Raw genomic sequence first — 21929 nt, 5'->3', positions numbered from 1 at the left:
AACATATTCCCCGTTCTCGTCGCTTCCATTCTATAGGATGAATGAGTTGCTCTGGACAATAATTCCACCTGACACTCGGCTCATCTGAATTTCAAGCAGATGGGAAGCAAAAGGGACATGACTTTCTCTGGCTGGAGGCAGGTAGAGGAGAGATGGTGAAACAAAGGGTCGGAAACTTGATTTTATATCATTTGGCGGTCAAAGACAAGGTAAAGCAGATGCATGGATACTAAACATGTCATCAAATTGTCCCTTTTTCCTGTTAGCTTCTACGGTTATGGATGATTAGATGACCTGAGGCTGTGGGGGATCCCAGGGGAGCCACCGGGCCAGTTGATGGATTCACACTTCAGAAACTTGATAAGAGCAGACTGGAGCAGTGAGAGTCCAGGATGAACACAGCACTCATTTTGATTAGATGTGAATGCTGAAACTCTTGCCTCCTCCATCACATGTGAGTTGAATGGGAACCTGTGGAGCATTAGCATGAACGGAAAAAGCAGAGTTGGGGGAACAACTTGCTTCTTTATCCATGAAGTCTTTTATTTTTTTTAATGAGGCAGTAAATGAACACATTTTAACCGTGGACTGTTATGACATTTGTCAGGATTCAGAGGACTTATTAACATTCTGATTACCTCCAGCTCAAAGTTAGTAAGCTCATGCTTCAATTTTGAATAAAGGTCTGAATGAGTAGACTGCAAAGTATCAAATGGAGAGCATTATGTTCTCATTATAAACAGATAAAAGTAGTGTAAAAAGGAGCAGAAGTCGAGGTGAGATAAGTGCTTTTTGGTATCGTAATGAAAGAGGAGTGCAAACTGTCCCAGGAAGCTCTCTCTCCACTAGAGTTTATCTTTCTACTTCCACACTGCATCGAACTGCTGCTCACAGGTCCCAAAGGCCAGCTTCTGTGCTTACAGAATTTCATCATGTACCATTGCCCATGGAAAGATCCCAACACACAATACAGACAGATTTACAGATAGAGTGTCACATCCAATTGCGGCTGAACTTTTAAATCCGAAGCGGTTGGCTCAAAGTCAAAGAAGCAGTCCCACACCTGAGCTCAGGGAAGAGAAAAATAGAATTTCAGTTATAAGAAGAAAACTTTTCCATTGACTTGAATTTGAGACAATTACAACAGGAAAGCTTCTCTGGTTGTTCTAATAACAGAAGCGCTCAACCATGTAGCCAGACATTTTGGAGTTGCGCAACACTTTATTGTGAGGTGGCCTCCCTCATTTTCAAAGCCCATAATGGGGCGGGTTGACTTATACTCACATAACTCAAAACCAAACCAATTTTCTCCACATATCTGTTTTTGAATAGCAGTAATTCAAATGTGAAATAATATCATGTCATTTACACGTTTTTACAGAAGAAAATACCTTCAGCCAGAATCCAGAGTCCAGACCCTCATTGGAAGACTGTAAATATTGATGTCATTTTTATGTGGGGGTGCCCGGATGTATGCATTTTATGCATTTAACATATTGACCCTTGTTATCAAGATACAATTTTCTGCATTTTTTTGAGATTGGTTCCAAGCAAAGATCCAAGAACATGTTATTATCTTTGAAAGGTGACATTATCCTCATAAAATCTAAATAACAGGAGCAATGACTCACTCAAACTCAGCAATCTTTAATCGCACTGGCAACAATTTTATTAAAATGAGTGGCACTGAAGATTCATGTTTCTTTACAAGCCATATTTCTGACAAAAGTGACTTTCAGTAGATCAGGTATAACTAAAGGGGCGCCTGAGCTAAATAACTGGATTGAGCATTTATGTGGTTAGCCAGGGTGATTTGGGGACACAAAAATTGGAGCACCAGCTATTTAACAAACTTTATAATTTGCTCCCTTAATTGGGATCTTCGGAGGTACTCTTTAATGCTGTGATTCATCTATTATTTTCTCCAAAATGTAGTGACGATTGATAAAGTTTGATTATTGCTAAATATTTTGGTAAGGTTGCTGTCACCACTTTGTAGGATATCTTTGCGAAACATTGGTATAAGATTTTCATCACAACGTTAAAGGGGAAATGTTTATATGATTACACTAATGCAAGTGAGCAGATTTAGAGTGGACACATGCTGGAGGGGAGGAGATGAGATCAGAAGTCCAGGAGGAGCTTTGTTCTCAGGGTTAAGAGGAGCTGTGGGGTGTACCGAGATTAAGTACGGTGTGAGGATGAGAGTGAGAGCGGTCGATCGGGTTAAAAGACACACACTTATTTTGTTCTTAAGCTTCATGCTCATTTCAAAGTGGAGGTGAGCATTGCAGGAGTGAGAGGGATGCAGTGGGAAAGAAAGAGGGAGGGGAAATGAGAGAGGAGGGGTTCTAAACCACAGCTCTGTTGGGAGATGACGAGAGCAGTGCAGAGATGCAGGGAGATGCACATACAGTCAAACAAGCAACATTACCAGCACAATAGGACCAAATTTGTGCTTCATTGATGGATTAACACTTGGATGTAACCATAACTAAGAGATTGAGAAGACTAATCTCGTTTACTGGCCAAAAACTGGAAGAGGAAACAAAGAAACGAGGGCTAAAGAAGAACAGGTGGACAAAGAAATCCAGAAGATTTGTTGGTGCTCTATGGAAACAGGTAAAAAAAAAAAGACAAAGGGAAAACAATCGTTAGAAAAATAACGAAAAACCTTTGTTTTAGTGCAAAAAAATTCAAAAGAGAAAGGAAATAACAATAATTAAAACCTCTTGCTCTAGTCAAAAAAATGTCATATAAAATGAATATACTCCATTGGCTGTTAAATGCATTTGGATAAGTATAAAAAAAAACATCTAATCCAACATAAATAAAGACAAAGATAGAAAGATCAACAAAAGAAATAAAAAACAGTAAATATGGAGGAAAATATGGGGATGAGTGCAGTGAAACAAATTCCATCTAAACTCTCATCACAGCCATTAGTAAGGGAAATCATTGTTGAGATAAACAGTTTTAGAACGGCACCACTGCGTGAATAATACATGCAGTCGATGGAACAGCTTTGGCTTCTCTAACAAATTAGTGCATCAAGGCCATGTATTGAAAAATTGCAGAAAACAAGAAAAAGATGCAGATGTTATTATGAGTTAGAGCGAGTTAAGTTAATTATTGACAGGAAGAAGATTTGGGGGACCCGGATACGAGGGCGTAACATAATGGCGCATCCTTGATGGGTTAGCTATAGAATGAGTTATCGGACTACCTTTGTGAATAAACCATGAGTCCCCAGCCCCATAAATCAGCAGGTGACACCTTCCATGTCACTTGAAACTTGCATACAGGAAAACCTGCTTTATGTGCTAATCAGATATACGAGGACTTGTTATGGAGCAGGGGGTGATCGATAAAAGTTCCCCACGTGTTACAAAGACGGAGCAAAAATGCAGAGTTGTCACATCAAATGATTACATTGGCTGATGCATAACATCACTTTCAAAAATCCATTTCAAATCCAATACACGTGTCACTTTTTTTAGGGCTCTGGTATTATTGACATTTTACAGATAATCCTAACTTTCCTGAAAATGGGGATTGTAGAAAATTCCCTCTTAATCATCCATCCATCCATTATCTATATGAATATATGACAAAAAAATGTTCATTTGATCTTTTTAAGGCTATCAGTGACACCACTGCTACACTCCAGAGGTGCTGCCTGCTTAATTTATCTATCAATCGGCACCTGTGCCAGAAACCAGTGTACAGGTATGGCATACTATTCTAAGTTAATATGCATAATCATTTATGGACAATAAGCATCACTTCACATTTTTTTCTGCTTAGCTGCTGATCCAAAATGTTTGTCCAGCTGCCTGCGCCTCTCATCATGTGCCTGACTTTCACGCTTGGGTGAGAAACCTCAGCTCCACAATTTGTGCCATGGAGAGTGCTGAAATTGATTTTTCTGTCTGTGGTCCCAAGCGGTTGCATGTTCCCCGGCCACCACTTTGGGGACTGGAATGACTCCCAGCTTTTGCCCACCATCCAGAAGCTGATGAAAGGATACAACCGCTACCTAAGACCTAATTTCAATGGTAAAACCAGACTCGATCACAAAGTGGTATCAACGCGTTGTTTGCCAAAGCTTCTTGTGTCTCTGTGACAGAAGGTCCTGTGGAAATTGGGATGAGTCTTGACATTGCAAGCATCGATGCCATCTCTGAAATCAATATGGTACAATTATCTTTGAGTGGGAAATAACGTGTGATTGAGGCAATAAAGAAGCAGTTGCTGATTTAATACATCAAGACGTCTCTTTTCAGGACTACACTGCAACAATCTTCCTGCGCCAGCGGTGGCGCGATTCCAGGCTGGTTTTCCCTGGGAACGAGAGTGTCAGTGTAGATGGACGCCTGGTGTCTCTTCTTTGGATCCCCGACACTTTCATTCCCGACTCAAAGCGTTCCTTCCTGCATGATGTGACGGTGGAAAACCGCCTCATACGCATCTTCAGCAACGGGACAGTTCTCTACGCGCTTCGGTACATTGCTCTAATTTGCTTTACACCCCAAACACAAATGGAGCTCTTGTACAACATTTGACAAATCACGTTGAAGAACTCAGGATAAGATCTGACGTCTGAGGTTTCATTGGAATCACTGTTGTCATGAAACTGCAATGGCCTGCTACACCTGTGCCACCTAAACTAAAAAATGATCATCAACCGCCACACTTTTGTCTGTTAGTGCTTAGATCAAGGGTCACCAACTCTAGTTCTCGAGTCTATCCGGCGTGTTTTAAATTCCAACCTCCAACGCACCTGATTTCTATGATTAGGAAGCTCTGCAGAAGTCTAGAAATGATTCTAATTGTTTGAATCATGTGCATCGGAGTAGAATTCCACCACCAAGGTGCACGCAAGGGCCAGAGTTTATGTACCCTATCTTAGAACCTCCCCCTATCAATTGGAGTATCCTGAAAGAAAATCCACCGAGAGTTGCGGCCTTTGTTGTGGCGACTTTGTTGTATATTGGACACTCTAAATTGCCCTTAACCCTTTACTGGACACAGTGTCCAATCCAGGGGTAAGGAACTTCCGTTCCTCGAGAGCCATGTCCTGCCTGTTTTTGATGTCTCACAATCAACACGCCTGATTGAAATGATCAGGATCAGGATTCCATTGTGCTTGCTGATGAGCTGATTATTTGAACCAGGTGTGAAAGGCGAGGGAGACATCAAAATTAGGCAGGAACTCTCGAGGAACCGGAGTTCCCAACCCCTGGAACTCTAGTCTTTCAGCCGCTGTGCCCAGTAGAGGGTTAAGTGCGTTTGTGTACTTTTGACCAAAACCAGGCTTATGTCGCGGAGGTTAGTTTTGAGTGAATACGAATTTCTACGAAAACAACCTCTTCAAAGTTTCGACTTTCATTTCCACGCAGGCAAAAGACTGAAATTGTAATCAAAGTGTATGAAAATTAATGATTGTCGGTGCACATCGAAAGACAAAGCATACATACATTTTTTAGCTCCCTTCACTTGTTGCATATGATTTTAAAGGAAATCAAGCGTAGAATGAGACTATATCAATATTTGTGTCCATTCTCTGAGATATAAAACTGATTTTACGAAAAAGCATCCCATATACAGTTTATAAATAATACATATGTGTGTGTATAAAATCGTTGTGTGTGCGTGAGTGCTTGTTTGGGGAAACAAAAAGAACAAGCTCATAAATCGAAATATGTTGTCTTAACAGAATCACAGCTACCATCGCCTGCAACATGGACCTGACCAAATACCCCATGGACAGACAGGTGTGCACCCTGCAGCTAGAAAGCTGTGAGTAACTGAACTCCAACTCACTCACACCCACCATACCCTACTGAGTAGAAGGCCACTATCATCACCATCTTCCTCAATATCATCATCATCATTTTAATCATCATTCTACTAAGTAAGTATGATACTGACTACCAAGGCTTGGATTTGGCTAAGGGTACAGAACCTCAATAAAGACAAGAGTGCTGTGCTTTGTGTGTAACTAGGGGGCTACAACCTGCAGGATGTAGTGTTCTACTGGACCAGAGGGAATGATTCAGTGAGGGGTCTGGACACGCTGCGGCTGGCTCAGTATAGCGTGGAGAGCTACTACACATCTGTGTCAGAGGCTGTGTACGAAACGGGTATGCCTGCCACAAACACTTGGGAATTGTCGATTTTAAAAAGGCTAATGGGAGCGTGTTTTTGTGTCTTTCTTCACAGGGCAGTACCCTAAGTTGGTGCTGCATTTTGCTCTGCGCAGAAACGTGTTGTTCTTTATCTTGGAAACATATGTTCCCTCCACTCTCTTGGTGGTTCTCTCCTGGGTCTCATTCTGGATTAGCCAGTCCTCTGTTCCAGCCAGGACCTGCATTGGTTAGTAAAAGATTAATCACAGTCACATAGAGGGTTTTTTTTTTTGTTTGTTTTTTTACAAACCGGTTCTCAGTTATTTGATTCCTGGGAGTTGTTAGCTTGCAAGCCCGATGATTCTGCTTGTCAATACTTTTAAGTTGCAAATGAATCATGGCGACCCACACAAGTAATATGATTTTGACTCTGAACTTTTCAGAGATGTTGTTAGTATCATAGTGCAATATAAAGACGTCAACAGTATGATAAATCCTCTTTTGTTTATACTGTTAAATTGATCTGTGCGATTTTGTATTGTCTCTGTAGCAACGTTATTACAGGAAGCAAGACGAGTTGCGTTTTTCTTACTGCACCCTTGTGCATCACTCTTCAGGCATGACCAATAAACCCACACTTAATACAACCGTTACATTAGTGTAGCAGTTGGATTTACCGCAAATCAATTACTGAAGCCTGGAGAGTGGGAGGCGGGGGATGCTAGCTTGAGCTGTATAAAAGTGCATTAGCATGTTAAACCGGCATATTACATGCACTCCAAAATCGTTTACGCGGCAGTTTGTGACATTTGATGCACACACCTCAGTTGCTACGTTATGCAATGAAAGCAAATTAATATAATTTGAACAATGTGACTACCTTACCCACAAATATGTGATATATACAGTGTACATACATACATACAGGTTCCAGCTCCTCCGCAACCCTAACAAGGGCGAGTATTTTAAGAAATGGACAGATGGAGTTGGGAAAGTCTGAAACAAAGGCTGTGGTCTTCTCCTAGGAGTTACTACAGTGCTGACAATGACTACTCTGATGATGGGCGCTCGCACCTCACTACCAAATGCCAACTGCTTCATTAAGGCCATCGACGTCTACCTGGGCATTTGCTTTACCTTCATCTTTGGTGCTTTGTTGGAGTACGCATGTGCTCATTTCTATACCATGCAACACCAGACCATAGAGGACTTGCACAGGGTGGGCCAAGCACTCAAATTTCCTCAACATATCAGTGATGATAGTCACATACTGAGAACGACCATCTTTTTTTTTCTAGGATCTAGCAAGAGAGTTTAACGAGTCCAGTGGAAACGGCTCCATCCCCATCGCCAGCTCCACCCAACAAAAGAACTTTGTCAAAGTGAGCTCCCCCACTGAGGAATCTCCAGAACAGTCGGCCAATAGTGACACAAAGGCCACCAGTGAACCCAAGGAAGAAAAACCAGATCAAGGCTGCAGCCTATCATCAGTAAAGGATGCTTCTAGAAGGGTGGCGTCCATCTTCATTGTGGAAAATCCACACAACATTGATCGCCATGCCCGCACTGTTTTCCCTACGGCATTCTTCTTCGTCAATATTCTCTACTGGCTTTATTATCTCTTTCTCTGAGAGCTGCTGGCAAGCTGCCACTGAGTTAATTTCACCACCCTGCATCTGCTCTGCATTCCCAATGGAGATGCCAGGCCAGTCGCTTGGATCCTAAGGCGTCATACATGCTTTTGGTTGAGAAGTGATATGTAAAAAAAACAACTTTCAACCATATGATGAGGCTGCGAATGAATAAAAAGCAGCTGCCACTCCTAAAAAAAACAAACAAACAAAAACATCTTCACATCACACATGATCATCACGTGATTTTAACAATCCTGTAATTTGTCCATTGACTGGTAAACCAAACAAGAATGAGTCAGCAAGCAGTAAAATAGAAATGTCTGTTTCAGCTGGATCACGCTTGAAAGTGTTCCATCTGACTGCTATTTCTTTGTTGTTTTTAAGACAATGTTTGCACAAGACCATGTTCTGTAATTACTTTCACAGCATGTATCATTAGAATAATAAAACAATGATGTGGGGCAAGCCAGTGTGCTGTTTTATTTCGGATAATTGAAGCTATTGTAATTTCAGGATGAGCAAATGCGAGCTGCAAAACAACATCTCTCCTACTGCTGCATTCAAGGCAAAAGCGGGCAGGACTATACAGTGGGAAAGATGGAAAAAGAACACTACTTTAACGAAGAAAAATTGCTTTTAATAATCAAATAACTTTGTAAGTGGGGTCACAACATTGCTATGTTATTTGAAATATATGTTATGGCTATAAATAGCACAAACGGATTTAATGACTTTAAGGGTCTGTTGTTACCCAGGTCAGAGAATCTTAAAGTGCAAAGGTCAACCACATGATTTGCAGGTAAATGGCAAAGTAAAAAATATTGCCACTGACAGATTGAGATGGATCCACTTCGACGTAAAATGTGTTAAGAACCTAAACTAATGGCACATCGATTCCAAACTGTCCTTTTGAAAAGTAGAATCATACTATCAGAAGATTTCAGGAGAACAATCTTAAAAAGAAAAAAAAAACAACAACAGTAATTGAGCTCACATTCTGACTTTATCTATTTTCACTCTTCACAACATCACATTTATAAGACTGTCTTCTCCCATCCAAAACCCATAACCACTTGCCAGTACATATTTTACATTTACATACGTTCACACTGCACAACCCTTTGCACCATAACATTACCTACGTACATACTGTTTATCGTGTGCTTACGACGTTGAGTTCTGCATTATTTAATGCTGAAATCTTTAATGACAGTCATTTGGATTTTGAAACGTCGTCCTCTGAGGCACTTAAAAAAATACAAGCGCATTAAAGAAGATGTACCTCCACCTAGTGGCATTTTTGTTTATTACAACATTGATTTGTTGGACGTTTCCGCTTCTGAATACTGGTGAGAATTCATCCTCGGCTGGCAGGTCCCAAATGTTGCTTCATGTAATCACTTCCATTTACTTTAAGTACAAGTGAAAATTCTGCATTTACGTTGTTTTCTTTGACTCCCATTCCTGCAAATTTGAAGGAAAATTGTATATATTGCATCATTTGCTCACAGTATGCAAGTACACAGGAAGTAAAATAAAGCGTAACCTTTGCTTTCTGCATGACAGTTCCTGAAGATGAAGCATAAACAGAGGGAGGTCTCCTACGCATCTCAGAAGCACAGTTTACTGGTAAGCTGTCACTGTAGATATTATGAGTCTTCTTTCTGGACCCCTATAGAGAAGGAACAAATTGTATGTGAAGGCAAGGGCGGGTAAAAATAAGCAATTCTCCATGAAAAATACCTTGACAGGAGGAACAGATTCCACGGGTGCACCCAGGGCTCCACCTGCCAAGCTTTTCTTGAGGTTTTCTTTAACTTGGGACAGTCGCAGCTCCAGGTCGACTCGTGCCGCTTCCCTGGATCGACAAGCGTCCTCCAGCTGGGACACACGCTGGTTCAAAAGGACACATCTTTTCTCTGTGCACACACATACGCTTGACTTGAGTGTCAGAAGATTGCATGACCACTTTTTTTCTAGCCTATTGCAGCAGTAGATATTTCAAACACATTTTTTCCGACAGAGTAGACCCATTTGACATACAAGCTTTTGCAGGATTTCAAGATACAATTTACCAAAATCAAAACTTTAGTTTTTTTTCTTTTAATCTTTACCAGAAGCTGTTTGCAGCTGTTCCTTCACTTCTCGCTTCTCTCTTCGGAGGTCCGAGAGTGTATTCCGAATCCCTTCCTTCTCTTTTTCCAGCTCTTCTTTTTCTTTCATGTAGCGCTTAGCATCCTCCTCCGCTCGCGTTTTTCCATACCTTCCATACTGGTTTGAGTCTGAAAAAAGATATCAGGTGAGCGGTAAAACAACATTTATTTATCTTTTTTTTTTTTGCTGAATCATGAAAAAAATACTCTAATGTGTTCTATTTCGCCTCAATGATGAGATGACAACATAATGCGACACACGCTGGTGCAGAAGTTAACGTCATGAGGCGAGACGGCAAACCTAATGTGTCTAATAAATCTCATGTTACATCCCAAAGCTGACAGCCTCAAAGCGTGCTCACGTCTTCTTTGATGTAAGCGCAAAAGCGAGAAATGAAGAAAGGACAACGCCAATATCATGTTGCTAAAGCCAGAATGTCCATCTTCTCTATTTATGGGAGAGCAGCCAAGAGACACAATGGCGCACATGGGAGCGTCAAGTGGGATTCTGGATGGAGAACGAGGCAGGAGAAGGAAAGTTTGAAGCAGATAGCAGATTTTATTACAAAGAGAGGATTGCTAAACTCCAGAGTAGCATCTGGTATTTTTGGGTCACGTATGATTAAGCTGTAGCATCTGTAAAACATCTTTAAGGCCTGCAAGACTTGTCAAAATGATGAAGTGAGGAACTTTACTGTACATGTTCATGCTAACTGATAAAAAAAAAAGCTTCACATGAAAAAGTCAGAGTCAAGTTGCAAATTCGCCTTGGGGGAGGGGGTGGGGTGGTTGCAACTGCAAATTGCACACCTCCTTATAAAAAACTTTGTGAATTTCCCCTAAAAAGGTAGCTGCCAATTATTCAGTCAAAAACATAATAAATAAAATGAAATAAAATGAACATAAATATATATTTTTGATTGATAACCCAATGTTCTGTCCTTCCAAGACGTTGCAATGACTTTTCTCTAGGTAGTCAATGCACTATCAATACCGGCCAGAGATGGCGCTAAAATACAAAGATTAACCCAAACTAGGCACAAATCTGTAACTGTCAAAACTAAATCAAAACTAAACTGTCAAACTAAATCAGTTCCAAAACACCCAAATTAGTTTATTTGGAAATCACTTACTTGAACCTGTTCGTTTCAGGGCGTTTAACGGTTTGGTTTTGTCAGAATCGCTGCTGGAGAAACTCGAGCGCCGCTTGCCTTGATTCCCACGCTGCTGGCGGCAGCTCTCCATCAACTGGAGTGTAAGAGCACAGGGAGGGGAGGGCTGCAAACAAAAATTTCAAATACTAAGCCGTGCAGTGAAAGCACTTTTGGATTTATTGACTTGTGACAACAGAGGTGTGTGAGTGGTGTGTGTGTTTAAATGCATGTCAGTGGACTGGTTTAAGAGGTTTACAATCTGTTAAACTACTGTGACCTCGTGCCTGCTTGTTACCACCGTAATGGCTGTTGTTTCTCATTCCCATACACTTGCTTCTCAAACACATTTTGGAAAGACAAAACCTTTCTGCACCCCCCATTTGCCGCACCAACTATAAATAAGCTCGTTATACATAACCATTCTACAAGTACACCCAAAACTGTACAGTATATACACACACACACACACGCACGTATTCATGGAACCAACCTTCAAATCGTCATTCGGAACATCATCATACGTTCTGGAGTCCGTGTTACTTGAGGACGACGTGACCCAACTACATAAGTATCAGAGCGTGGAGTAGAAATGATGCCTCCGTTAGATCAAAGGATCTCAAATTTGAGCAGCTGAAATTCTCAACTCAGCAACGGTCTCACTCACAGAAAAGAATGGCGAGCAGCATTGCGGATATTCGCAATGGTCTCCACGTCTACAGAGTCGTAATGCAGAGACTCTGGGTCTGCTGCGGAGCCAGTTTCTGCCAAGAGAACGCCGAGCCATCTGCCAAGATCCTCGGAGTTGGCTGCCTGAAAATAAGGAGGCCATACTAAATCAGTTCTTTTAAACGTAAAGCGCTTTGTGGAGGTCGAGCCACCAAAGTAACCAAGCAGCAGTCAGACAAAAAATTTCCCACCTCCAGAGCAGCCACGGCAGAGCTTGCTCGTAAGATTCTGAAGGCGATGGGATGTTTGGGTCCCAGGCCCGGCACCACTTCACAGCCGTGCAGCGGAAGGGAAGGCAAGGAGGTCTGATGGTCACCTCTGTCATGGTAGAAGTGCAGGAAGCCTCTGCACACACAGCACCAGTGCTCCTGCCATTCTTGGTTGACGAGCACCGACAGATAACCTGAAGGTACAGAAATACAGACGTGAACTCTGAGGCAAACCCAACAGGAGCGGGCAAGCGGCCGGAGACCTTGTCGAGGGTCGTTGTAGGCTGTTCGAGAAGTCTTCTTCTTCGAGAAGCTGATGATGCGCGTGATCTTTCGACCAGCAGCAAAGGCTCCGCGCTTCACTTTACCTGCCATGAAAATCCAATTATTAAAGATGTTTGTGCCGCCTTATTGGAAACTTTTGAAGAATAGAACACCGATTCAACATTAACTCATTAAATCCCGATGTAAATAGTTATGACATGCTAATACGTCTTTCGAATCCTGACGTTCAAACCCAGGTACTTATTTACAGTATTGCAAGGTACTGTGAGGTGTATGTGATAACCACTGCGCCACCGAGCCGCTCAATATTTAGACTTAGAATTTATCTACAAATTGCATGCCGAAGCGCTGAATGAAACTTGGAATGATTTTAAACGATATGGAAGGATATTGAAGAAAATGTCATTTATGCAACGATGTGATGTGATAATGTAAAAAATGTTTTTTAAAATGTGTCATTAGGAATAAATACGTTTTTTTTGTGTGTGGAACTGCGTGGAACTTTTAGCATGTTGAAAATAATTTCCGAAACGAATTAAATGAGCTGAACAATTTGTAGTGGGAATGACGTAAGTCTGTTTTGCAGAAAGTGCCTTTGGGAATGAATACGGCTTTTTTCGTGGGAACTATGTTTGGGAAAATGTTTTTTGTAAATCAGAGTAGTTCTAACAGAACTATTTTCACAATTGGCTAACAATTTTGTTTGTTCACAGAAAAATTGAACCACCGAGAAAAAAAAAAAAACATTTAACTGCGCTTTGAAGTTCTGATGATGTTTGATATGATCAAATGGGAAATTACTTTATTGCTATTTGGACAGAAATAGCTCCATTCATGCCCCATTCTCACCATTTTCCCGGATGTTCTCCGCTGTTGTTACGCCAATACCATCTGAATCTGAATTGTTCTTCTCTGCAGATAACCTCTGAGGAAGAGAGTACATGCATACAGATGAATGGATGTACTGTATATATATATATATATATATATATATATATATATATATATATATATATATATATATATATCTCCGTTGTTTTTTAGGATTGCGAGTCCCGGGGACCCAACACTTTTCAGAGGTAAAATGAGCACTGAATAGAGCGTTTTGGTAACAGCAAAGTCCAATACCTGCAACACTTGTCCTGTCTTCACACATCTACTGTATGTCTGGAATCCCTCACTTTCATTCTTTGGTTTACTCACATGCAGTGAACAGCACAAACACATAGTATTAGAAGATAAACATACCTATTTTCTTTATCGTTTCCTCCCTTCCTTGACTTTAAATTATACTTGTATCGGTAAACTTTGAAGAGTTAATACCTCAGTCCAATAATAGGGCTTGAGGTGAGGCAAGCGTTGACGTCTTAACAATCACTTAGATAACACATCTTGCCTTTGTTCTCTCAATCAAACACAGATGTCGGCTGTGGTTTGACATACAGTACAATTGATTCGGAAAATTGATGGTGTCAACACAAATGCTGTTTGCTGCTGACTTTTTACTCATCCCCAACTATGAAAAAAAATGATAATATACATGGAAATGAATGATAATATAATAGCTGATAATAGCTCAAAGCACAGTGTTTTCACCTTTTGACTTACCTTGTCAAGTTCAATTTTCCTTAGAATTACAGGGGACGCCGACACCTCCGGCCCACATTGACCCTTCACCTCTCTGATAACCTGTAAGGATTATTCAATCAAGTCAAGCCATCTCTGCTTGCTTTTCCAGGAGCTATCAATAAGTTTAATAGCCATATTTCTGCAAAAATTGTGCATCTATATTCTTAATGACCGAGTATTAGGTAAACCCATTTAATACAGTCCAACAGATGCAGTGAAAAAAAATCTGCCTTTACAAAGAATAATTAACAATCCTTCATTCTTTTATTCTGGGAATATATTCTGCGTTTTAATATTTGAATCACACGAGGTTAGCATGAAATCCTTTTTTGTGCAACACAACATTAACCACAAAAAGCTAATATCATGACCAAAATGAGCCAATGACCCCAATGAGCTAATCAGCTCATGGATGGATGGCTGGATTTTTTATAACGCTTAATAAAGTATATATTGTTCCTACAATAGGGCGAATAGCAATAGAACGGACGATCAAAGTCACCCTGAGCCATTTCTCTGCTTGCTCTTTACTCTGCACAGCCAGCACCAGAGCATCCCCATTGGGTAAGGTGAACCGAAGTTCATGGTGCTTCCGTTTGCTGTCCTTAGGGGCGTAGACCACAGTGCATTGTGGCAGCAGCAAGTCCACATTGGGGCATGTATCCTTGGAACTTTTATAACACTGCACAATGACACATAGCAACAGATAACGAAAATTAATGTAAACGTCGGAACCTCACCAATCACATGATAAGGTGCAGACGTAATAAGGTTTACCGCGAGGTAATAATTCTACAGTATTGTCATTATAATGGTAGTTGTACACCAATGTAGATTACAATCACAATTATTAATATTGTTAATACAGCCACAAAAAAAAGAAAACAATTCAAAACTGCCACAAGATTGAAAATAACTGTGCTAGTAGTCACAGTGTTTCATCTAATAACTTTTATGCACATTCGTTTTCCATTTACTCACCTGTAAGCGATTCTCTCTTATAACCGTGAGCTGCTTGGACCACTGGCCAAAGCGTTTCTTGCGTAGCAGGAAGGCACAGATGCGACAGTCCCTGGTAGGGGGCATGGAACTCTCATCTGAGGGCCACTGATGTGTTAGTCGCACCCCGGGGCTCCTTTCCTCCTCGTCTTCCTCATATGACTCATAGGAGCTACTCAGAGCGTCAGAATCATTATCTGAGACATCAAGACACAGGCTATGTCAAAGGATTTCATTTGAATAGGATTTGGATCGTTATTAGGGATTATTAACGTACAGGAGTTTTTACGATGAGAGTTGACGCGAGACGTTGGGTAGTTGTTATCTGCATCTTCATATCCATCTTCTATGGAGGTGGCGGGGCTAGGTTTAACTGTAAAATAAATAATATACAGCACAGTGGCAGGATTTATAGAATATGAAATACGTATTTGATTTTCTTCACATTTGTCACATTTTTTGGAATCTGGAGCTGTTGTTCCACACGGACGGACTTTTGGATGATGTTTACCTCTTGTGATGATGTATTCGGGCATCTTGCCCGGACTGAGTGGCACTGCCTCCTCATAATATTCCTCAGGGGGCGGTGTTGTAGGCAGAGGTGGAGGAGAGTCTGCTGAATGCACAACCGAGGGGTCGCCACAGTTCTGAGAGGTGAGATAGAAATATACATTGTGTCTCAAATGACCGATTTACACATTCGCAGCCCAAGGGGCTATTTCATCAAAGAGTTGCAGAGAATAAATGATTCCTTAGGTGGAGCCCTAAATCTTCATTTACAGTGTGATGAGCATGTGGGAAACCCTGCAACACGGAATACATAGTCTATGATTCCCAGAGGCCTCTTCAATCTTTTACACATTGCAATCTTTGCTCGCAAAGTTAGTTTTGGAAAAGAAAAGCCGAAAAGCCTAGCATGGATTTGAAATGATGCGGAGATTCTCATATCACACCCTACATGAAGAAAACAAAGCCAGTTCCAATTTGAAACTCACATTTGGCTGCCGGTAAAGAAATTAGGCCACTGACCTGTTTTGAAGTCTCGCTTTGTGCGTCTTTTTCTTGCTTCAACTCATCGTTAACATCTTTTAGATCTCCAAGCTCACAGTCTGGAAATGAAAACAAGCAATGTTTACAGACAAAAGTAGCCCCTATAACTATAAATATAATGAACTCTAACGCACCAAATGTCTCGAAGAGAGACTCTACAAAGCTGGTGCCGTTTCTGTACACTGCAGAGTTGACATAGATGTAGTCGTTTCCTAAAACCGGATTGAAGAATGCTCAGCAAAATGCGTACTGGTATGCGTTTTTATCAATAACTCTCTTACAGACCTGATGGCTGTATCTGCTGCAGAAGGTTACAAACGGAGGTCTTCTTCTCCTGGGTGGAAGAGCTCAGCGTCTCCTGATCAAGCAACTTTAGGAGTGCACTCAGCTCGTTCACCAACTGCTCCATTGCTGCATCGGGATGAAATGTCAGCGAGTGTATTAGCAGAGAGCAAAGATCAGGAAAAGATTCGTAAACACGCATCACATTCATGTAAGCTGTTACTTTTTACTTTGTGGTATATTTTGCTTTTTCAACACCTTTAACTTTCAGTCGGTGAACATCACTCGCCTCCTCTGATAAGAGTCCAGACTAAACAACAAGAATCAAGTAGCAATAGGACAGATGTAAGCAATTTCTCATTAAAACAGAGAAAACTACAACTGAATAGAGTAAAACAAGCAGTTTTTTTTTTCATCCAAACCTAAAAGGAGCCAGATTATCATTAAGCAGCATCATGGAAACATGGCTGGCTCAGACAAAGCCAAACCCTCAAATTTGTATCAAATGCTGATGACGCAAAATTAAAAGCTTTGGCAGTATCTTTAGATTTTAGATTGTGGCAAGAATAACAGATTACAGAGCATGTTTATGATACAACGGCCAAACCTTTCATTGTAGAAGAGATGAAGACCAAGAACAAGGGTGGGTCACTGGCTGACCATGGGACACTCCCCCCTAGCCCCCCTTAGGAAAGAGAAACATTTTTGTGCATCCCCCGACACGCTGACTATAAATAAGATTATTATCTATAAAAATGGTATAAGTATACCTAAACCTGGATTCTTTTTAACCTTAACGAAACAGCCTTTATACGGGTTACACCTTAGTCTAAAAAAGAAAAAAAACAATTGCATCAAAGCGCCTGAAACAAAAAAAATGTGTTCCCTGGGGTCATCCGCCCCCTCATCACCTTATTTGAGAAGCACTGAGCTATGATGCTCTGCTCCCTGCTTTCGGAAAACAGAGGCACATTTGAACCTACCTCTATATTGAATCATCCAAATTCCATTGTACTTGTGTCTCCTGAGTGTGGCTGGTTGTCATAGTGACAACGCAACACATAAAACGTTCAGTCCAGTGAATAAAATCTAATAAAAAGAATACAGATGTTGTTTGCACAAGATTTTGGGTGGTAATGATACAGGTGAAGATTCCTCCCCACTTATCAAGTCTCCACATCATTCCAATCTGATATAGCAACAATGCCTTAGATCACTCAAAACCTCAAGCAGACATAAATAAACCTTTCAGCTTTATTTAATGCTATGCTTATACAGATGCTAAATACTCAAACAGAGACCTCAGTTCAGGCTAAACTGTTAACAAAAGTTTTTTGAAAAATTTAATAAATCAGACGGAATTTAAAAAAATTCCACAGGTGCGTCTAATGTTGTGGCCATACCAACTGCACAACCTGCAGCGACAGCCATTTTGTTTGAATTCCTGCGTTATCTGAGTTGATGCTAGACACAAGCAAGAGCAACCAAAGCCAAAGCTGCCATTCACCCAAACCACACAGCCGTCCACAAGGCTGGGTGTGAAGTGTGCAAATTTATCTCCACATCTTCTAAACAATTGTTTGAATCACTGCCATCGCTCCAACATTCCCCCCAACTCAACTACCCTCTACATGCTTCATTTTTACAGTCCAGACACATTAGAGCTGCTGAACCTTACACCTAGTTGGGGTCAGCCATCAGACAGTCGCTCAGCCGGAAAAACTCTTTGTTTGGAACACAAACATATGTCAATTGTTCAAACATCCACGTTACTCTTCCATGAGTAGTTATCTTCGGATGCCTTCAATTTGTTTGAAATTGAGGTCTTCATAGATGATTTGCTGATCATCTTTCTTGGGATGTTCTTTACCCAAGTGACAACTCTTGTGAGATTAAAGCGTGAAAGCTTGCCCTTCGCTGTTTATCTTCCCCAACATGTCAACATCCATGTAATCTTGTTCAAGCACTCATCTAAAGGCTGAAGGAGACAAGTCAAGCCGTTTTTTCCTTTTCATATTGCATCAAAGTCAGCCGACAAAATTATCCTTGCAGCCTAGCAGTTGACAACAAAGAGGCAATTAGGTGATGCTTGACGAAAGTGCATTTTTTGCAATGTTCTGTGCAAACGCTCTAAAATGAATGCATCTATATATTAAGCCTTGTAAAGGACATAAGACTTATTTCGCATTTGAATCAATGTTATTCAAACACAAACATGTGGAAAAAATTGGTTGGTTTTGAGTTATGCGGTTATAAGTCGACCCCCCCTAATAAGGGGGGTGAAAATGAGGGGAAAAAAAACGACTTGTACTCTGAGGAATACGGTACTTTCCTGAGGTAGGTCTTCCTATGGGCGGAACAATGGTCAGTCAATGTTCCAGTCCTCAGTAAATGCAAATAGAACTGAAGCTCGTAGTGTGAGTTTTACTGCTCCTTTCAAAGTATTTCCTTCTATTGTACAAAAGCTACACTTGCACTCCCTGTAAAATTGGCATGAAGAAGTGATTCATGCATGCATCAGCCACTTTGACCCTGTTCGTTATGACGTGATTCACTGCGCAAGGGGGATTGGGAGGCTCATGAGTCGGATCACTTGGCTTGAGCGAAAGCTGTCTCTTTGCCAAATGTTCCAGCTGCTTAGATTGTCACTCTGGATTGAAACTGTGCTTCCCCTAACCTTGGAAAAAAAATCTATACGCAGTGCGATTCATTCACAGCACATTTAGACCACTCAGCACAAAATCCACCGTAGTAAACTGATCAAGGTGGTACCTTAACGCAAAACTCAAATACCAAATCACAAAGACTAGAGCTCTATTAAGCAGATTATCTGATTTGACGTGTTGACCTATGCTACCTGTGCCAAAATGAGAAATTAAAAGCTCTCTTGCCACGTGATGCCCACAAAAATATGACCGAATCCAAATACATGTCTCCATAATCACGACAGCTCAGTCCAAATCGAAAACGTCCCATTTATTAAACGTTGAAACCTCTAAGAGGCGTTGTGTATTTGTCTTTCAAAGCACCTCAGTGAAACCTGAGTAAGCGGTAAATCACATTTTAATGAAAGGTAGACAACGTTTCATCTTCTTTTACCACCCTGAAACTGTTGACACTTCAAATATTTACAGGATATTTTATACCTAAAATTTGGAGCGCGGCAGAGCGGGGTGGGGGGCAGTGCTTCCTTTGCTTTCCCAGCAGGAATGATGGAAGCTATTCAAAAGCTTCGGCCTCTGTCAAACATTGACTTCCTCTCACTTGTATGACAATTGCTTGTAAACACCACACGCATTCCTCACCTTTTTAACAGTGCAAGCCCCTACAAAATGCAGCTTCTGAATAGAGATGCATGCGTGGACTTTTTGTTGAAAGTAACTCTACAAGGATGAGGGGAGGAGCAGTCGGGGAGGACGAGGGTGCTGATTTGGGAACTGAATCCTGTCAGCAAACAGCGCACCTGTGCTAACATAGCCAACAAACCCTGATATGAAAAAAAAACCTGACCTCAGCTGAGTGTGTTTTCCCCTTGATAAGATTTGCTGAGTGTGCCGCACTTATACACATGTACACAAAGACACACACATAAATGACTCTTGTCCGAGGTGACAGTTCAGTCATTCAGCAACCGCTCAGTTTCACAATATTCTTGCACATATTCCAGCTAATTACAGAGGAATCTGGTGACACCCAGACTCTCCCGAGTTTCTCAATTAGCGGAGCTGAGGCGCCAAACAGTCGCTTTCACAATAGTGAAGCGTTACCAAAGCTCAAGTTACACTAAGCAGTACAATTTCGTTCATTTGCATAAAGCACTTGTGTGAAGCTCCGGCCTTGTGTTTTCCAAGTTCCTCTCCACAGAACACCCGATTCAAATGATTAGCTCATCAGCAAGCTCTGCAGGAGCTTGAAAATTATCTTAATCGTTTGAGCCGGGTGTGTTTGGGAGAGACGCATCGAAAACGTGCAGGCTACTCTGAGCATCTTCTCAAGATTTGCTGAAGACAAGCAACCCCACAGCATGATGCTGTCACCACCATGTTTCATAGTGTGGATATTGTGTTTAGAGTGATGAGCAGTTTGTACACATTGCACTTTGTATATTCATCCCAACTAGCCATTCGCAGGGCAGCGAAATTTGCACAGTGTATTCTGGCCCAAAAAAAAATCCACTTTAGACTCGTCTGAACAAACCAGTTTGTAAAGGCTCAAAATATTCGATGATGTCGATATCTTCTGTTGGAATTTACTTTCCAGTTGTCATCAGAAGTCAATAGCTATTTAATAAAGTATTTGATGATGTGAAACTCTGAAAGATATACGTGCCGGAACTTTGTGTGTCGCTAACCAAACAGTGATATGAATAAGCATTGATGCGAAAAAGGAGCTAATAATTTATGATATTGGTGGTGAGCTGTATCAACCACCCATCAAAGGTTATTCGGTTATCAAAGGCCACAAGGTCACGGGTCCCATTGATTTTCCTTTTGTTTTTATGCCTCACTTCTAGTTAGTAAAACTAAGGTTTTGTGACTGGACAAATTTGTTTAGACTTTGTTACATCCGTCCAAAAAAAAAAATTGTGGCTTGTCAACTCACATTTAGGAAACTTACAATGTTGTCGGTTTCAAGTTATTTCATTGACCATTGTGGGCTAGAGCTACTTAAAACATACTTAAAACAACTAGCACAATCTTGCCGACATAACCTGTGGTTTAAAAAAAGACAGATGATGGTACTATAGCAAATAAGACTAAATTGTGTTGAAACATAAAAAGTTTCGGCATTACGACAAGAAACACAAAGCTCATAGCGCTTATCAAATCTGCAAAATTATGTAAGGAGCACAAGGCAAAGCTTACCCTCTACAGCAGTGGCTGAGAGTCCGACCATGGTCCTAGAATACAGAAAGTTTCATTCATGCAACAGGCTGATCGAGTGAGAAATATTCCAGAGTCAAGGCCTGGCGGGGGTGTGCTCCAGCCTGCCTGCTGCTGAAATCACAGTCCCTCCTCTCCCTTCCTCCTCTGATCTGTTATCTCTACACTCCCTCCCTCCATCTGCCCACTTCTCTTTTCTTTTGGGGGGCAGGAGCTTTGTGCTGTTGTTGTTGCTGCTGTGTGTGCGTGTGTGTCCTTATTAGATTCCTGTCTGGTCTAATCCAAAAGGATTGGGCAGCACCTGGGAAAGACTCTCACTCCCAACACACCCCACTGAGGAACTTTTACTTGTTATATTATTATTTGCAATATTTCCGCAGTCAGTATTGTTAAATAAAAGTATAGTCGCTTGATAGAATCTGCTCTTTTACGGAAGAACTGATGTACATTGGATTTTGGAGATAAAATTCTGTTTCAAGCGTTGATTTTGAATTGAGTTGTTTTCAATTGTAAAAGTGAGGTAAAGAAAAGGAGAAAAGGAGTCATCTTGAGGGGCAGGCAAGTTGGAACTTTTTGAAGTTACTTCTTGCCTTCAGGCGGACGCACAAGCTCTGGCATGATGAAACACGCCTTCCCAAACATCGGCACTAACCCGACAGTCATAAACCTTCCAGCGAAAAAACAAAATACTGCACTGCCAAACTTCAACGACCCCATTTTACCAGCTTTTTTTTTTGTCATTTCTGATCAAAACAATAAACCCAACATTTATTCAAAGGTGGTTCATAGTAAAA

General features: G+C 41.1%; 2 protein-coding genes across 4 annotated transcripts; one reads left to right on the top strand and one right to left on the bottom strand.

Moving 5' to 3' along the window:
- The first annotated feature begins 2382 nt into the window (after nt 1-2382).
- Nucleotides 2383-8230, top strand: gabrp (gamma-aminobutyric acid type A receptor subunit pi). Its single transcript, XM_088430797.1, has 11 exons — nt 2383-2622; nt 3641-3729; nt 3808-3873; nt 3946-4058; nt 4130-4197; nt 4287-4504; nt 5720-5802; nt 6009-6146; nt 6226-6378; nt 7157-7350; nt 7430-8230. Exons 3-11 carry the CDS (start codon nt 3821-3823, stop codon nt 7760-7762), a joined length of 1353 nt encoding a protein of 450 aa, XP_088286923.1. The 5' UTR covers nt 2383-2622; nt 3641-3729; nt 3808-3820; the 3' UTR covers nt 7763-8230.
- A 150-nt stretch (nt 8231-8380) lies between these two features.
- On the bottom strand, nt 8381-21280 carry afap1l1a (actin filament associated protein 1 like 1a). Of its 3 annotated transcripts, none has more exons than XM_088430776.1 (20): nt 21118-21280; nt 16256-16381; nt 16105-16182; nt 15950-16029; nt 15432-15567; nt 15198-15293; nt 14903-15117; nt 14424-14603; nt 13889-13981; nt 13421-13480; nt 13142-13217; nt 12271-12375; nt 11990-12201; nt 11737-11882; nt 11563-11632; nt 11052-11196; nt 9880-10047; nt 9509-9684; nt 9312-9437; nt 8381-9229 (listed from the first exon to the last, which is right to left on the bottom strand). In XM_088430776.1, the coding sequence occupies exons 1-20, from the start codon at nt 21146-21148 to the stop codon at nt 9203-9205; spliced, it is 2346 nt and encodes a 781-aa protein (XP_088286902.1). In that variant the 5' UTR covers nt 21149-21280; the 3' UTR covers nt 8381-9202. The 3 variants fall into 3 exon arrangements, with proteins under 3 accessions (XP_088286902.1, XP_088286903.1, XP_088286904.1); XM_088430777.1 differs by having other exon boundaries at nt 13901-13981; XM_088430778.1 differs by lacking the exon at nt 13421-13480 and having other exon boundaries at nt 13901-13981; nt 21118-21279.
- Between the last annotated feature and the right edge of the window lie 649 nt (nt 21281-21929).

The sequence above is a fragment of the Hippichthys cyanospilos genome, chromosome 13, assembly GCF_059441005.1.
Source record: "Hippichthys cyanospilos isolate Australia breed blue-spotted pipefish chromosome 13, RoL_Hcya_1.0, whole genome shotgun sequence".
Lineage (NCBI taxonomy): Eukaryota > Metazoa > Chordata > Actinopteri > Syngnathiformes > Syngnathidae > Hippichthys > Hippichthys cyanospilos.
Note: the sequence above shows the minus strand (reverse complement) of the source record. Positions and strands in the feature narration are given on the sequence as shown.

What these genes read in the sequence shown, in the direction of transcription:
- afap1l1a (XM_088430776.1), bottom strand. Translation starts at nt 21,148, where the DNA reads ATGGTCGGACTCTCAGCCACTGCTGTAGAGG. An exon ending in CTCAGCCACTGCTGTAGAGG is followed by an intron (nt 16,382 to 21,117) that starts GTAAGCTTTGCC and finishes ATCCCGATGCAG; the next exon opens with CAATGGAGCAGTTGGTGAAC. An exon ending in GCTGCTCGCCATTCTTTTCT is followed by an intron (nt 11,633 to 11,736) that starts GTGAGTGAGACC and finishes ATACTTATGTAG; the next exon opens with TTGGGTCACGTCGTCCTCAA.
- gabrp (XM_088430797.1), top strand. Translation starts at nt 3,821, where the DNA reads ATGTTTGTCCAGCTGCCTGCGCCTCTCATCATGTGCCTGACTTTCACG. An exon ending in CCTAAGACCTAATTTCAATG is followed by an intron (nt 4,059 to 4,129) that starts GTAAAACCAGAC and finishes TCTCTGTGACAG; the next exon opens with AAGGTCCTGTGGAAATTGGG. An exon ending in TCCAGCCAGGACCTGCATTG is followed by an intron (nt 6,379 to 7,156) that starts GTTAGTAAAAGA and finishes GTCTTCTCCTAG; the next exon opens with GAGTTACTACAGTGCTGACA.